Source organism: Kogia breviceps, chromosome 12 (genome assembly GCF_026419965.1).
Source record: "Kogia breviceps isolate mKogBre1 chromosome 12, mKogBre1 haplotype 1, whole genome shotgun sequence".
Classification (NCBI taxonomy): domain Eukaryota; kingdom Metazoa; phylum Chordata; class Mammalia; order Artiodactyla; family Physeteridae; genus Kogia; species Kogia breviceps.
In genome coordinates this window covers 79,739,541-79,755,500 of record NC_081321.1, presented here as the reverse complement: position 1 = coordinate 79,755,500, position 15,960 = coordinate 79,739,541, and the positions used below count along the sequence as shown (strand labels likewise).

The following is a 15,960-nucleotide window of genomic DNA, read 5'->3' as shown; positions in this document are numbered from 1 at the left end:
TCCATTTTAACAGATTAATGGAAAAATGGGTAAAGGTCATTAAAAAATTCACCAGAAATTCAAATGGCAAAAAAATTGATTATCATATTAGTAGGACTATTATCCATCTCTCCATCCATTCATCTATCTGCGTGTGTGTATTATACCTAGTAATCACACAACACAGACACTTTTATATAAGTTTCTCATTTTTTCCTAAAAAAAGCAGAGGTACTCTTATTTAAAAGATGAAGAAATTGAAGCACAAACAGATTAAGACTTTTACCTAAGTAGTGTTGAATCTTTGAGAGTAAAACACAAATCTCTTGACAGTGAAAAACAGTACTATATTTAGTATCCATGTTTTTTTCTTATCAATAATATCAAACTCTAATAAACGAAGGGCCTATGGCTCAAATTCTAATCATATCTTTTTAAACAGCAAAAGCAATTAAAAAGGAATTTATATCCTTTATTACTTTCAAAAACCATTTAAAAGGATTTCATTTATAACTCAAACACTTTCAAAAAGCCCTTTCAATTAAAAAATTACTCCAGCGGTTCTCATAAACAAAGCTCTGCAATTGGGTACTAACCTCCAAAACCTTTCTCAACTCCAGCCCAAGCCACTTTTACCTCCTCTGCCCACATCTCTCCTCCCTTTACCCCTCAACTAGGTAGTATGACCTATCTTCATCCTGAAAGAAAGAAATCCTTCCTCTTTTATTAGGTGGAATATAGCAATTTGACCGGGCAATTTAAGGAGTCATTTTCAAGCTGGGCTAAGGCGGAAGACACTCAATAATTCTGTACCACTACATATATATTTATTCTTTCTGCTTATGAAATTAGTTGAAGAAAATTTTGAAACCAGACAATTTTAAAGTAAAAAATTAAATTTTATAAGATCATGAGTGGATGTAATAATTTAAACACCCTGCTACTGATGACATTTAGATTCACTCCTGTTTTTCAATACTATAAATAAACAGTAAACACACAAATCTCTGTGGGCTTCTCTGAATATTTTCTGAGGTAAATTTATAGAAATGGAATTAACAGGACAAAAAGAATGAATATTTAAGTCTGCCAAATCGTTTTTTAGAAATTTACCCATACTGTTAATAATACTGCTATTAGTAGTGAGACTGTCCCAGTAAAGAAAACAGTATGAACATTTGTACCAAAAAAGCACAGCCAAACAATGTGCCTAGTTCATATAGAGTGAACAACAATGATATATAATGTTTCCATTTAACAAACTGGCAAGGGTTTTTTTTTTTGTTTTTTTGGCTTTTTTCTTTTTAATGGCAACGTCCACTAGCAATGGGGTGTGTGTGTATGTGTGTTTGTGTATGGTACTTTCATACATAGTGTAAAAGATGAGGCAATCTAACCCCCAGCCATATTTCTCCGTGAAAACATTTAATACCAGTTAAATACTAATAATCAAAGAAACAAACAAATTTTTTTATGTTAGGAAGATATTTTTTGCCTATCAAAATATCCAAGATTTGGGGAAGATTTATTTAGAAGTAGATACAAGTAAAAGATTGCCTATGGAGGCAGAACTTCCTTTAAGAAACTTCTGTGGAAATTAAAATGCTAACTTGAGAGCTATTTGCTTGGTTCCCTTGTGAAAATTACTAGCATATATTTTGGAAAGGGAAAGATACCACCTCAGGGATTGAGAAAATTAGCAACTGTCATGAACAGAGTGAGACTGAAGCTATTATCCACATCTTTTAACCAGAATAAAAATGTCATGACCAGCAGAGCAAAAGGACATGATCCTCTGATCTGAACAGACTTACCATCTCTGATAGGTGAGAACATGTCACCTAAACTACTTTTTCCAGTATCATCAAAGCTGGAGAAATCCTGGGTTTTCCCACTCTCTGTTTCCTTAGATAAAATATCTGTGTTTATGCTTCGAGGCAGACCTTACAGAAATTGGATATAAAAATAAACATTTTTATTATTTCTCATAATAAATTTATCATGACGAGCTAGGTTCTAAAAATGAATGCCTTAGGGCTTCCCTGGTGGCGCAGTGGTTGAGAATCCGCCTGCCGATGCAGGGGACACGGGTTCGTGCCCCGGTCCGGGAAGATCCCACATGCCGCGGAGCGGCTGGGCCCGTGAGCCATGGCCGCTGAGCCTGTGCGTCCGGAGCCTGTGCTCCGCAATGGGAGAGGCCACAACAGTGAGAGGCCCGCGTACCGCAAAAAAAAAAAAAAAAAAATGAATGCCTTACCTATATCATTGGTAACATTACAACTGTGGGCATCAGGAAAAGAAAGCAGAATATAACAATAGCTCAGTTAAGCAGCGTTTTCATGGAACGAAGGGCTCCTCAAAAGCAAATAACTTATTTACTCATATAACACCACTTTTTAAATCTACTTTGACAGAACTTTTGAAAGTAATTCATGTACTTTTCTTACACAACTTATTTTTGTTAGTGACTGACTCACTGTCAGGATCATCTACCAGTGATTTTTAAAAAGTCTCTAAGGCATATAGTACAATGCCTAACATATAGCAGTATTCAAGCAACGTTAGTTCCTTTCCCCAGCTTGCAGTGAGTGAATCCCTTTTTTCTCCTTTTTATTTTTTTCTTCACTAACAGTGGGAACCTAACACCGCTCTCAGCGTTACTGACCTTAAATGACTTCACTAACCTTGGGATAGTTTACTGAGAGGAAGGAAACCAGAATACCAAACTCATAAAGAATAGTACAGTAGACAACAATAAAGAGGCATGCAGCAATTTACTTCTTCTCTCAGTATATATTGCATGACTTTAGGGCAAGGACATTATAATAGGAACTCTGCAGGCTCAGTAACTTCTTGCTCATTTTTGGGTCAAGGACTGAGTTCTAGAGATTCAAGAACTCTGATGAAATCTTGGCATTTGAATCGGTAGCATATTACTGTCTTACATTTTTAAAACTGTTTTATTTGCCATCTTGGTCCCAAATGAAAACTGAAAAGCCTGAGATAAAAACAAAGATTAGCTTTGTTCAAAATATTCAAAAATGTCCAAGCCTGGCTAATGAAATAAACCTAACAACCTCACAGAAAGTTATGACCAAACATTTGTACATCACTGTCATTGAAGGGTGTTTATACCAAGAGTGTAATCGGTTATAAAGAAGAAATTTCTCTCCTTTTTCTAGGTCCTCAACATGTTTGAATGCATAACTCTAGCCTCTGGAACTTTATGAAATAGAAGCTTGGTATCCTTTGAAAATAGTGCTAAAACATTATTTTTCTCTTAAATGGCTGTTTCCTACTGAAAATGAGCACTAGCAACAAGTCTGCAGACAGAGGTTCTTTTTTTAAAATATATTTATTTTTGGCTGCGTTGGGTCTTCATTGCTGCGCACGGGCTTTCTCTAGTTGTGGCGAGCAGGGGCTACTCTTCATTGCGGTGCGCAGGCTGCTCATTGCGGTGGCTTCTCTTGTTGCGGAGCATGGGCTCTATGCGCACAGGCTTCAGTAGTTGTGGCATGCAGGCTCAGTAGTTGTGGCTCGCAGGCTCTAGAGCACAGACTCAGTAGCTGTGGCACACCAGCTTAGTTGCTTCACAACATGTGGGATCTTCCCGGACCAGGGATGGAACCCAGGTCCCCTGCATTGGCAGGCGGATTCTTAACCACTGCACCACCAGGGAAGTCCCTGAAGAGGTTCTTTTCAATAACTAAATTAGGACACCTTCAGTAGAAGCCATATGATCTTATTTCAAATTTTAAATTTATTTTACACCATGCTTAAAGTAATAGCAATAATGATGATCATAATGACAATATTAGCAACACTATAATTTATTGAGTGCCTACATGTGCTAGGCCCTTTTAACATATTTTCTCAGATTTTCACAATAACCCCAAATGTTAAATATTATCTATGGAAGAGAAAAATGAGAAAAAAGCATGGTTAAGAAAACTGCCTACTATTAAGAACCTGCTGTATAGCACAGGGAACTCCACTTTGCTGTATAGCAGAAACTAACACAACATTGTAAAACAACTATACCCCAATAAAAAATATATATATAAAAAAGAAAACTGCCTAAAATCATCCAGGTAGGAAGGTGATGGATCTGAGACTGAAGCCTAACATACTCTCAGTGTTTCAGAGGGGGAAAAATGTACGTGTGTGTGAGTTGAGAGAGAGAAAATGATGCAGCAAATGTGGTAAAATTTATAAAATGGTGAATCTGCTAAAGGATATCCTAGAACTCAAGAGTTCTTTGTATTATTATTGAAACTTTTCTGTAAGTTTGCAATTATTTCAAAATAAAATCAATAAACAGAAATTTCTAACTCTTTGTGGGTGCACAGTAAGCATTCATTTTGCCAGAAACTTTGCTAATCAGCCAAGAATTATCATTAATTGGTGGCCCTGCAGACCCAAGTCTTCCATATCTAATTAATGCTGCCATTGTTACACATAAACTTCCTTATTAAAAACTAAATGAAAGACACTGAGACTTCAGAAAGTTTACAATAAATGAGAGAATCTTTATTTTAATTTTTGAAAATTATGAATAAAATTAATAATAATTTTTTAAACACCAATTTTCATAACATAGTTAATTCAACATCTTGGCAAACATCTTCTTTTAAACAGATAGCAATAGTATTAGTTTCTAGGAGTTCTTAAATAAGGACCTCATTATTTTTCTATATAATATATAATGATTTTTATGTAAGGATGATATAGATATTCAAAGATAATTTATAGTGAATATACTTATATTTTTTTAAAAAATTCTACACTACCAAGACTAACAAATTACTTGGAAATAGTAAACTCATATTGAAAAAGCACCAACAAATATTTGTGTTCAATTTAAGTACTTGTCCTGAAAATTCAAAAAGACATGAGTACATTCATTTCTGGTAAGAATACTTTAGAGACATACTGGTATATCATGCAGACTTTTAAAAATATGTTGAAAGTTGACAGTATAGCATAACTTCTTAAAATAAAAACAAAAAGGTTTTCAGGAATTTAGGGAATTATGATCTTTATTGTAGGAAAAGAATATCTTCTACAATAAGTACGGGGAAGCTTATCACCATATTATACCTTCACAAAGTCTAAATGAACTCTTCTTTAAGAACTGTTTCATCAATATGATTATCAGAGTAGAAGAAATTACTTAAAAATTTCAATATTTTCATTTATTTTTATTTAACGAATGACCAATTTACGGCTTAATATGTGCCAGGTACTATTCAGCACTTAAATATATTCATTTCATCACCTGACTTACTTTCCAGTCTGAAAAATGAAATATAGGGGCCATTAATAGCTTTTTTTTTTTTAACTAAGAGATCAAATCATAATGAAAGCATCAAAGTTTCATATTCTCTACTGATTAATCTAAAGGCACAATGAAAAGTCATCTAGTCTGTAGCGGTACTTCTGAGAGGGCATTATGCTGTTTTTAAAATATCTTACAACAGAAGTTCAGCTGAACAGAGTAAGTGAAGTACCTTTCATTAACCTTTTAAAAATTTATAGCTAAAGTTAAATTTTTCACTTTTTCAATTTTCACTATCTACTAATAATTTTACCTAAATACTCAAGTGAATTTAAGTTCTAGGTTCTTAAAGAAAGTGATAATGATATCCATTTGGGGAGGAGACAGGATGGGAACTCCAAATACTATATATAAACAACATTTACCTGCTTTGTCTTGAACAGCAACTGTTCCTTTCCCCACAACTGCTGTCGTGGGCTGTGGCAGACCTGTGGCAATGGAAGTGGTAGCTGCTTCTCTGACAACTCCAGAATTCTGGACTCCTCCACTAGCAGTGCTCACATTAACAGTATGTTTGTTCATAGCTGTGGGCTTATTTGAACAGCCTTTATTTAAACCTGACTGAAATGGAAGGGAATATTTAAAAGCTCAGGTTTCTAATGCTCCATATGAAACATTAATATTTTATAAATTCCCTATTAGTTTAAAAAATATTGTTTTTCCCTTAGAAATCTTAAGCTTGCTGGTGGATGTTGAGAGTTTCCCTCTGAACCATAAAAGCCTTTTAATATTTTTGAAGAGAGAGAAATGTGAACAGTGCAAAAAAAGTTTTAAAACTAAGTATCAAATGGATTTGTACTAAAATTATTTACAATGCTTTGATATAAAAATTATTATGAAGCAAAACTACACTGATTTCTAAATTCTGAACTAGATTTATTTAGTAAAATCAAAAATGCTGAAAAGAAAGAAAATATCTTACCTTAGAAAGGACAGTGGAGTACTGAAATGCTATACATTGCACAGATGTCTTATGTGCACTGATGGTTTTAACTGGTGATTTTAACATCCTTAAATCATATTGATATATTTTCCCACGGGAAGATCCAATAGCTAAAGTGGCTCCATCAGGCATGAAATCTACTGCAGTTAGAGGAGCGTCAGCCACTAAAGTTTTCACTAGCCTTTGGAAAGGAGAGCAAAGTATATGTAGATATGTGAATGTATACACTTAAGCTTATAGTACGACATATAAATAACTGTAAACCAAAACCAAAGTTATTTAGATTTTGGCAAAGTTACTCGGAATGCCCATCTCAAATGTTTGTTTAAAGCAGAAATGTAGAATTAGACCTGGAGACATTTCTACTGCAATGGCATGTAAAGGAACTGCTAAGCACTCCATCCTATTTTTCTATTCGCTTCCAATAGATACAATACATTCTATATCTTCTAGAAACAGGACCCATTTCTTTGAGTAATTATTATTTTGGCAGTGAACGTGATAGAATTCCTGCATGTTACTCCATAAATAAGGGCTCTATAGCCTCAGGGTTAAGGAGGCTCTAAGTATCCCCTTTCCATTTAGTGACCTGCTTAGGCCTCAAGAGGATTATGACCTTTGACAAGGAAGCAGCTGCTACTTTGCTCTTGGTTATGCATCTCTTGACCCAAAAGCTAACAGGATTCATGAGGCTTAATCCTCCCAGAAGCTAATAAAGAAGTATGGATACTGATCTGCTGAAGCTGAACTCCTTGCTGGAGTGTCGGGTATACGAGAGGAATGGTTTACTGTTAGGGTTCTCAGTAAATTAGTTCAAAAAGAAAAGAATAAAAAAAAAAAAAAAAAAAAGGAGACTAAAATAAGTAACAGTAAACTTTAAAAGGGGGCTCACAGTACGTCCTCCCCTAGCAGTAATATTATAATAATGCCACTTCCTTTCACATGATCGTTAGATATTGTTAGGTGTCTTGAATACACCTCTTGCAGTCTTGCAGGGGTTTTTTGTTTGTTTTTAAGCTAACCAAGCACACTTATAACTGTAAGAAGAACAAGAAGGCATAACAGACCTAGATACTTAGAGAATTATGTACCCTTTAGCTCTGTATCAGTGGTTCTCAACTGGGGGTAATTTTACTACTTTTAATTTGGGGAGTACTACTGACACCTAGTAAGTAGAGGCCAGGGATGCTGCTGAATATCCTACAATGCTCAGGACAGCTCCCCACAACCAAGAATTATCCAGCCCAAAATGTCAACAGTTTAGAAACCCTGCTCTAGATAATGAGTTAATTTTAAAGCAAATTAATCATATTGCTTTAAAAATATACAAATTTAGTTGTATTCTGAAAAAGAGCAATATGCATGCATGCTAAAATAAAGATGTGAAATCATTAACATGCTACCCCTCAATATTCATCATCCAGAAGTAGTCTAAAGCAGGGGTCCTCAACCCCCGGGCCACGGACGGGTTCGGGTCCGCGGCCAGAGCTGCACACAGTAGGAAGTGAGCGGACTGAGGGCAAGCGAGCAAAGCTTCTCTGCTGCTCTGCATTCGTATTATGGCCTGAGCCATCCCCCCAAGCCCCACCCCACCCAACCCTGTCCACGAAACCGATCCCTGGTGCCAAGAAGGTTGGTGACCGCTACTCTAAAGAACACCCATGTCTCATCTAGCTTTTTCTGCATGGGAAAAAAAAAGAAAATTCTACCTTATTAGATAACAAATACACAAACTTTACATCTTCTAACATTAATCAGAGGTCTATACAAATCACAAATATGGCTGCTAATGAAAGAATTATTTGTTACTAAATTAAGAAATGAGCATGTTATACTTACTTCTTACTTGAAGTGTCATAGAGAATGATTCTTTTATCCAAGCCTATAGTTACAAATAGCAATTCATTGACAGGAGAAAAACAGATGCCTGAACCTGGAGCTTTATGTGTACTGTCAAAGTTATGGTATGGACTCTGACTATTCACATCCCAGAGAGTTACTATTCCATTATCCGAAACACTGCCCAGTAGCGATTTCTTAAACAAGGAATACTTCAAGTGCCGAACAGACTATGAAAATAAAAATAAATTTTACAGAATTGTAAGCATACGTAAGAACATTTTATATAAAGTATAAATATGGCCAACCACATTATTCACAAGGGATTTAGAACTTCTCTGGTTTATCGCATAACAGGTTTCAATCATGACAACCATAAAATCATTTAGTGGGCTATAAGATGACCCTAAGACATCTTAATTCTAGTAACTGAATATTTGTCATGATTTTATTATGTTGTAGTAGAGTTACCTCAGTCACCTCTTTTTCAGAAGAAAAATACAATATATGGAGGTAAACTACATTAATTCATCAGGATTAGAACATTCCACCTAAATAAAAGGCCCAGTCACAGTCAAATCATGAGTAAGTATAAGGGAACACTGGTAGAGAATAAGCAATAATATTGTGCATTTGTTTTCAATATATATTTTTGATATCTGGATATGTTTGAAACTGATGTGCTGGCAATTCAACACTTGAAGCACAATCAAAAATTAACTAAAACACAAAGGGGCAATTGGCAACACCCTAGACTAGGGATGGACTATATACCCATTCTTTCAAAAGCTTTGGCCTGAGGGCAACGCTAGCCTTTCTCTAAAACACTCATCTCTAGAGGCAGTGGAGACATTCTTTCTAGCTTCTGCTGGACAAGAATATACAAAAATCCAGTTTGAGTAAACAGGTCTTAGATTAAAATTGGATGAATTTTATCTACTTTTACTAAAATGTTGCTTTCAAACTTGACTGATATTATCATTTATCATGCTGAGAATTAAGTAGTTTACATTTAAGCTATTTTTTTCCCCACACAGAAATAGCAATGTAAGTATAGAAATGAATATTAAGTAGAATCCACAAGAGTGGGCAACTAGCTATAAGACACCTTCAAACAGTTTAGTTATAGTCCGGAGTCAAGCAATGAATCACGTTCTAGATGGCAGGTATCAACTACACATATAGGTCCCAGATAAAACTGCCACAGAACAAAAGTCAAACCTGAGGGCTTTTTATTTGTTCTATCTAATCTATCACACTCCAGAGATTTAAAACCACTAGCTTTTATATATTAAAAAACTCATATTCTACTTCTAAGATGTTTCAAAATAGTAAGTATTAGCTTAGCCCTCAACAACAAAAAAATATTTAGGAATAACATAACACAAATTCTGTCTAAGGAAATGAGTATTTGTAACCCGACGCCTAAGGTAAGATAATTACTATGGTCAACCATGAAATTTGGCTTCTCAGTTTCATATGGCTAAAGTACAAACAAAATTTTGGTTTAGATTTTCCATTTTTGTTGAGGAAAAGCATATCCATTTGAATAGACAAATCTTTCCTCTGGTCTACACTCAAGAAAAAATAAACCACATGGACCTTGCCTATATAAAAGATATAGAGAACCTTAGTGAATTATAATGTTTGCAGAGTCATATATCAACCTACCTAAACATAAGCAAAATATTAATTTGTAAAAGATTTCTGTAGCATTTTAAGAGTTCATATAGTTATAGTCCTTCACATAATCTAAATTTGGATAAAATGTACAAGCAGAACATTAAAAACAAACCACCACCATAAAATCATAGACCTTCTAGATTCTCAAAGTTCATAAAGTTCAACCTCTTAGGCACAGTAGTAGTTTGCTAAAACATCCTTAAAATACAGACCATCCAGAATCTGCTTGAATACAGCAGGGAACAAGGAGCTTACCATTTTATATTCAGTAGTCCCTACCTTGTCCACAACTTCACTTTCCATGGTTTCAGGTATGTACCATGGTCAACCACAGTCCAAAAATACTAAATGGAAAATTCCAGCAATAAACAATTCAAAAATATTAAATTGAGCACTAAGTAGCATGATGAAATCTCACTCCAGCCTGCCAGGATGTGAATCATCCCTTTGTCCTGGGTATCCTGCCCATTAGTCACTTAGTAGGCATCTCAGCTGTCAAATCAACTGTCAAGGTATTGCAGTGCTTATGTTCAAGTAACCTTTATTTTACTTAATAATGGCCCAAAGTGCAACACTAACGATACTGGCAATTCAGATATGCCAAAGAGAAGCTGGGTGAAGTGCTTCCATTAAGTGAAAAGGTAAAAGTTCTCAACTTAATCATAATAAGAAAAGAAAAAAAAACTATGGTAAGAATGAATCTTCTATCCGTGAAATTATGAGGAAGGATAAAGAAATTAGTGCTAGTTTTGTTGTGCACCTCAAACTGTGAGTTATAGCCACAGTGTGTGATAAATGCTTAGTTAGGATGGAAATGGCGTTAAATTTGTAGAGTAAGATATTTTGAGAGAGAAAGAGAGACCACATTCACTAAACTTTTATTACAGTATATTGTTATAATTGTTCTATTTTATTATTGTTGTTAATCTCTTACTGTGCCTAATTTATAAATTAAATTTTATTATAGGTATGCATGTGTAGAAAAGCACATAGTATATACAGGGTTCGGTACTAACTGCAGTTTCAGGCATCCACTGGGGGTCTTGGAATGCACATCCCACAGATAAGGAGGGACCACTGTAAAACTTAATAAATAATTTAAAATGAATTTCTTAAGTCAAAACCTAAATTCCATATATTGCCTCAAATTCTGTGGACCTATATGGCAACTCATTTAGAAAAGAAAAACAAGACTAAAGATAACCATAAATCTTCCTCTTAGATAAACCTGCATTCAAGTAGAGCCAAACTCTGTATGACTTGGGTAAAAAACTTCTTAAACTCTCCAAGCCTCAGTGTTCTCATGCACAACATAGAAAACACTTTTGTTTGCCTGTCAAGATTACTTTAAGGATTAAATAGCATTTCTGCAAAAAGCCAGGTACATGGTAGGTGTTGCTACTATTCTAACAGGTTCATGACTCACACATTCATTCATGCACCATACATTTGAGCATCTTTTACATATAAGTTTTCAAAAGACCCTTAAGTAGCCACACTGGTTTCTGTCAATAACTCACCTCTATCTCTTTGATAACAGACCTTCATTTCTGAACTTTCTACATCTATTAAATCATCATCTATTTAGAATATCAAGAGAATATCTAATGATCCTGGATAAATGAAATATTAATCTAAATTATATTTAAAATAAGTATTAACTCATTTTAGTATCAACAGCATTTATTAAGTCCCTATCTTGTACCATATTCAAGATATTTCTAGGAAAAATAACAGCCAGCCTATAGGTCATAATTTGCTGACCCCTGCTATAAATATTTGGAAATGTTTCTTTAAAAACATCACAAAAAGGAAAAGAAAAACCATCCATAATCCTACCACCTAGAGAAAAACTGGTTAATAATTTGGAGGATATCCTTTAAGTATTTTTCTGCGTATATGTATGTTTGCGTTTGAGTAAAGTATCAACAGCAAACTTGGGACCATACTTTATTATTATAAAGTTAGCTGTGTTATAAATATCTTCTACTACATGATTTTAATAGCTGGATAATATATGAATGTATGAGTATATCAATTTGTCTAAATAATCTAATGATGGACACTTAGGTTATTTGCAATTTCCAAGTACCCTGACTACTATTATTTTTTAAAATTGCTACTTTATAAAAGAATTTGTATTTTATTGTTGTTCATGCTTTAAAGGTTCTTTGTTGAAAATGCTAAGCGACCATTTATTTGTCTTCCTTCTTTTGTGAACTGCCCATTAATCTACTTTGCTTATTTTCTATTGGGCTATTAAGATTTTTAAAATACTAATCTGCAATTGATCTTAATATAATAAGGACATTAATGCTCTCATAGACATAAATATTTTCCCCATTTTCTTTTCAACTTCGTTGATATTTATCATCTTGCTTTTTGTCAGATTTTAGATTTTTATGTACTTAAATACATCAAACTTTTCCCATGACTTATGACGTTGTTCCTATGCTCAGAAAAGCCTCCCCTTCACAGAGATAGGAATGTACGTTCACATTCTTATAGCTTTACAGTCTCTGATACATATATGACAATATATATATATGCATGTACATATACAAACATACATACATATAAACACTCGTAAATATACAGTATTCGTTCAACTCCATTCCTCCCTCTTCTTCATTCCCAGTGTCTTATTTCAAGCACCAATCATCTGTCACCTGAGCTACTGCCCGTTTCCATTCTCAATGGCTTGCTGTCCATCCTTCACACTACTGCAGCAATAACCTCTTCAAAACTGGAAATCTGAACATAATTCTGTCTTGCTTAAAGTCCTTGTAACTGGAGGACTCTGAGAAGACAGAGGTTATGATAGTGGCAGAGTTTTTTAATCTCCCTGAATTCCCCCCATTTGTGTGTGTATGTGTGCACAAGCTGGCCTGAGACTGCTTATCTTTAGAAAGTCCTGCTTTCAAGACTGGCCCTTGGCTGGAGTCTTGGAACTTGGATTTTTGGAGGGTTCCCACCACCCTAGCTGAAGAGAGTGGCTGATAAGAGTGGCTCACTGTGCCTAAACTGTTTGTGCAAAAGATATGGTTTACGGCTGAACCATGGCTGAACACCTGCTTTCCTTAGTAGAGCTTCGAGTTTCAGTACATGCAGGTAGAGGGTGCCTAGGTAACCAACCTCCAATAAAGTCCCTGGCCAATGAGTCTCTAACAAGCTTCCCTGTAGACAATGTTCCATACATGTTGTCACAATTTGATGTTGGGGAAATTAAGTACATTCTCTCCACTGAGATAACACTCTTGGAAGCTTATACTTGGCTTCCTTGGGACTTCACCCAACGCAACTTTTTCCCTTTGCTGATTTTGCTTTGTATCCTTTCACTGTAATAAATCATAGCCATGTGTATGACTACATGTTGAGTCCTGTGAGTCCTCCTAGTGAAACATCAAACCTGGTCTTGGGGAATCCCAGCACAGACAGTGAGTAGAAGTATGTGAGTGTGTGCGTGTGTGTGTGTTTTACAGATAGATAGCAAACCAAATAGCAAAACTAAAACCCCATGAAAACGTTTACAACAAAACTAGACCATCAGGTATCCCCATAAGCCCCAAAATACACACTAGTAAGTCAAACATTTAACAGCCATAGTCCTTCATAGTATTAGTATCTGTGCAAGAGGAAGCAGAAGGAAATTACAGGGACTGAGACAGATCTGAGAACAGGAAAAGCCCCAAAAAGCCAAAAGGTATTCACAGGAAAGCATGGTGGCCAATAGACAACATCGGCTGGACCAGGAATATCCAATGCATTAGTGGTTCTGGGCAAGGGGTTTGCAGAAAGGTCTGAAGGGCTAGAGCAGTTTAGTTCCAATGAACTCCCCAAACTGTCCAGCCAAGGCATCTCCTTCCCAGGTCAGGGCACCATACTGAGAAGACACTACTAAGAGTGGAAACAAACTGAATGGGATGGAGTCAATATAGTTGAAGGAAAGTGAAAATTCACATACAAGTACAGGAGTAGCACAAAGCCAAGTAACCTCAGAAAAGTTAGAAAAGATACCCTCTAAACTCCATCTCTGTCTAGGAGTTCAGGGAAACTGACTTCACAGATAAATCCCATACAAAGTTATTATGAGAACAAAGAGAACAAGAAGAAAGACATTCTCAACAGATGAGCAGAAAGACAATAAAATGATACAAGACCTTAAAAAACAACATAAATCAGCATTAGAAAACTCAGAAATGAGATGTCAGAACTTGGGAAACAATTAGAAATTTTAATCCTTTTAAAAATGAAGGCTACATTATGTAGCCTTCATTAAAGGTAAAAGGAATACAGAATGAATCAATACAACAAATAATACCGTAAAGACAGGTCAAAAGGAAAGATTTTTAAAAAATCAAAAATAAGGAAAAAGTTAAAAATGATTTGAGAGACAGTGGTAAACCACTGAAGATAAGAAGATCTCACAAGGAAAAAACAAAGATAAAGAAAATCAAATACTAAAAACTATAATTCAAGAAAACTTCCTGAAAGAAGAAAAGATTTGAAACTACATGTTAATTGAGCATACCATGTACCTATGAATAGCAGTACAGAATGACCAACACCAAGACATAGTCTAGTAAAATTACTGAATTTTAAAGGAAAAAAAATCTTTTGGACATAATAGGGAAAAGGAACAAGTGACTTCTAAGAAAAAAATACTTAAATTATCATCAGACATTTGAGACCAAAAATGATAGAGTAACAACACTTGAACTCCTCAAGGAAAGAAAATGTGAGCCTGCTACTACTGAGTTATGTTGAAAGAGAATTTGTAATCTCAAAGAAAAAGTCAAAAGCAGAAAACATACACTTATGGAAACAATATTAACATGTTACTCGTGATTATAAAAATTTGGAAAAAACCTAAAGTACAGAAATGTTTAAATAAGCTGTGGCATTTGAACAATGGAATCCAAGACAAAATTGGACCAACAGAATGATTATAACTTTATGGAAGGAAGGCAGAGCTATACAGAGAAACTGCAAGAAAACATTCTTCAAACCACTTCCTATTAAAGACAATTTAGAAGAGAAGAACAAAAGGAAAAATTATACTTTAAGAATATATAAAAACATAGAAGTTTATTTTATGCCAACATGTCAATCATAAAACTGCTCAAAAACATAACATAAAGGCTAGAAAAGTATACAAATACTAAAGAAATATATAAAGAGAATCAAGAACATATTATACCAGAGTATACAACTGTATACCAACATTCCCATATAACATAAAGGAAACCACTATTCTAGATGTAAAGCTTTGTAGTCAGTCAAACTTTTTGAGTGCCAAAGTTCAGGTATAAACAAAACCAGTCAATCAAGTTAACCAAACTGGAATTAAATTCATTCTTGATAAAATAATTATTTTAAAAATGTAATTAATAATTATTTACCAGATCTCCATACTCATAAGGCTTATTAATACTTACAAAAGCTATAGCTAAAATGTCAAAAATTTAACTGAAGAAAATGGATTTATTTAACACATACTGGAAAATGTTATATTTAAAATCTCACAGACATTGCATTTAAAAATCACTTTTAAATCTAAGGAATCAATAAAATAGATCCACTTTTTAACTGCTTTCAAAAAGGCTGAAGTCTGAGAAAGGCAACACAGGTTAACCTATTTGTGAGCCTAAGCTGCTGAACTTGCCAAATAGTGACTTGCAATTATATTCTAAGGAGTCTGTCAGCCCTGGCAGCTCTGCAGAAGCAGTAAGGCTCTTTCTCCCCTGCAGACAGACACTGCGATCCACTAAAAACTAATAGCTTCAATTCAGCTCAGACACTTCAAAGTAAGATTCTCAATATATTCAGGCAATCTCATTTCCAATATGAAATTCAGTATAATGCAGATTCAGTGAGACTCCATGGTTTTGTCACTTTTGCTAAGAAATCAATTTGATGATTTTTAAAGATTTCAAATTCTTGATTGTTCACGGAAACAAAAATAGAAAATTTTAATTTAATCATTATATGTGCCCTACCTACTATTTTTCTCAAAAACCCAAACCCTATAGTAAAACTGTCAGCATAGAAAATGGGCTGGGTGACAGTGTATTGGAATTGAATTATGTCAATTTTTAGACAGACTTGAAATTTTTATGAACATTGTTTAAATTTTTAAAATGAATATTTAATATACTTGAAATCGTAAATGAGTTGT

General features: G+C 34.6%; 1 protein-coding gene across 2 annotated transcripts in view; it reads right to left on the bottom strand.

The window, feature by feature from the left end:
- NEDD1 (NEDD1 gamma-tubulin ring complex targeting factor) overlaps positions 1 to 15,960 on the bottom strand; it is a 45,499-nt gene that overhangs the window by 12,233 nt on the left and 17,306 nt on the right. For both annotated transcript variants that reach the window (XM_059082494.2, XM_067009924.1), the window contains 4 exons: positions 8,100 to 8,329; positions 6,240 to 6,441; positions 5,683 to 5,878; positions 1,794 to 1,922 (listed from right to left, as the gene is read on the bottom strand). In XM_059082494.2, the coding sequence (XP_058938477.1) occupies positions 1,794 to 1,922; positions 5,683 to 5,878; positions 6,240 to 6,441; positions 8,100 to 8,329 (757 nt within the window). The remainder of the gene's footprint in view (positions 1 to 1,793; positions 1,923 to 5,682; positions 5,879 to 6,239; positions 6,442 to 8,099; positions 8,330 to 15,960) is intronic.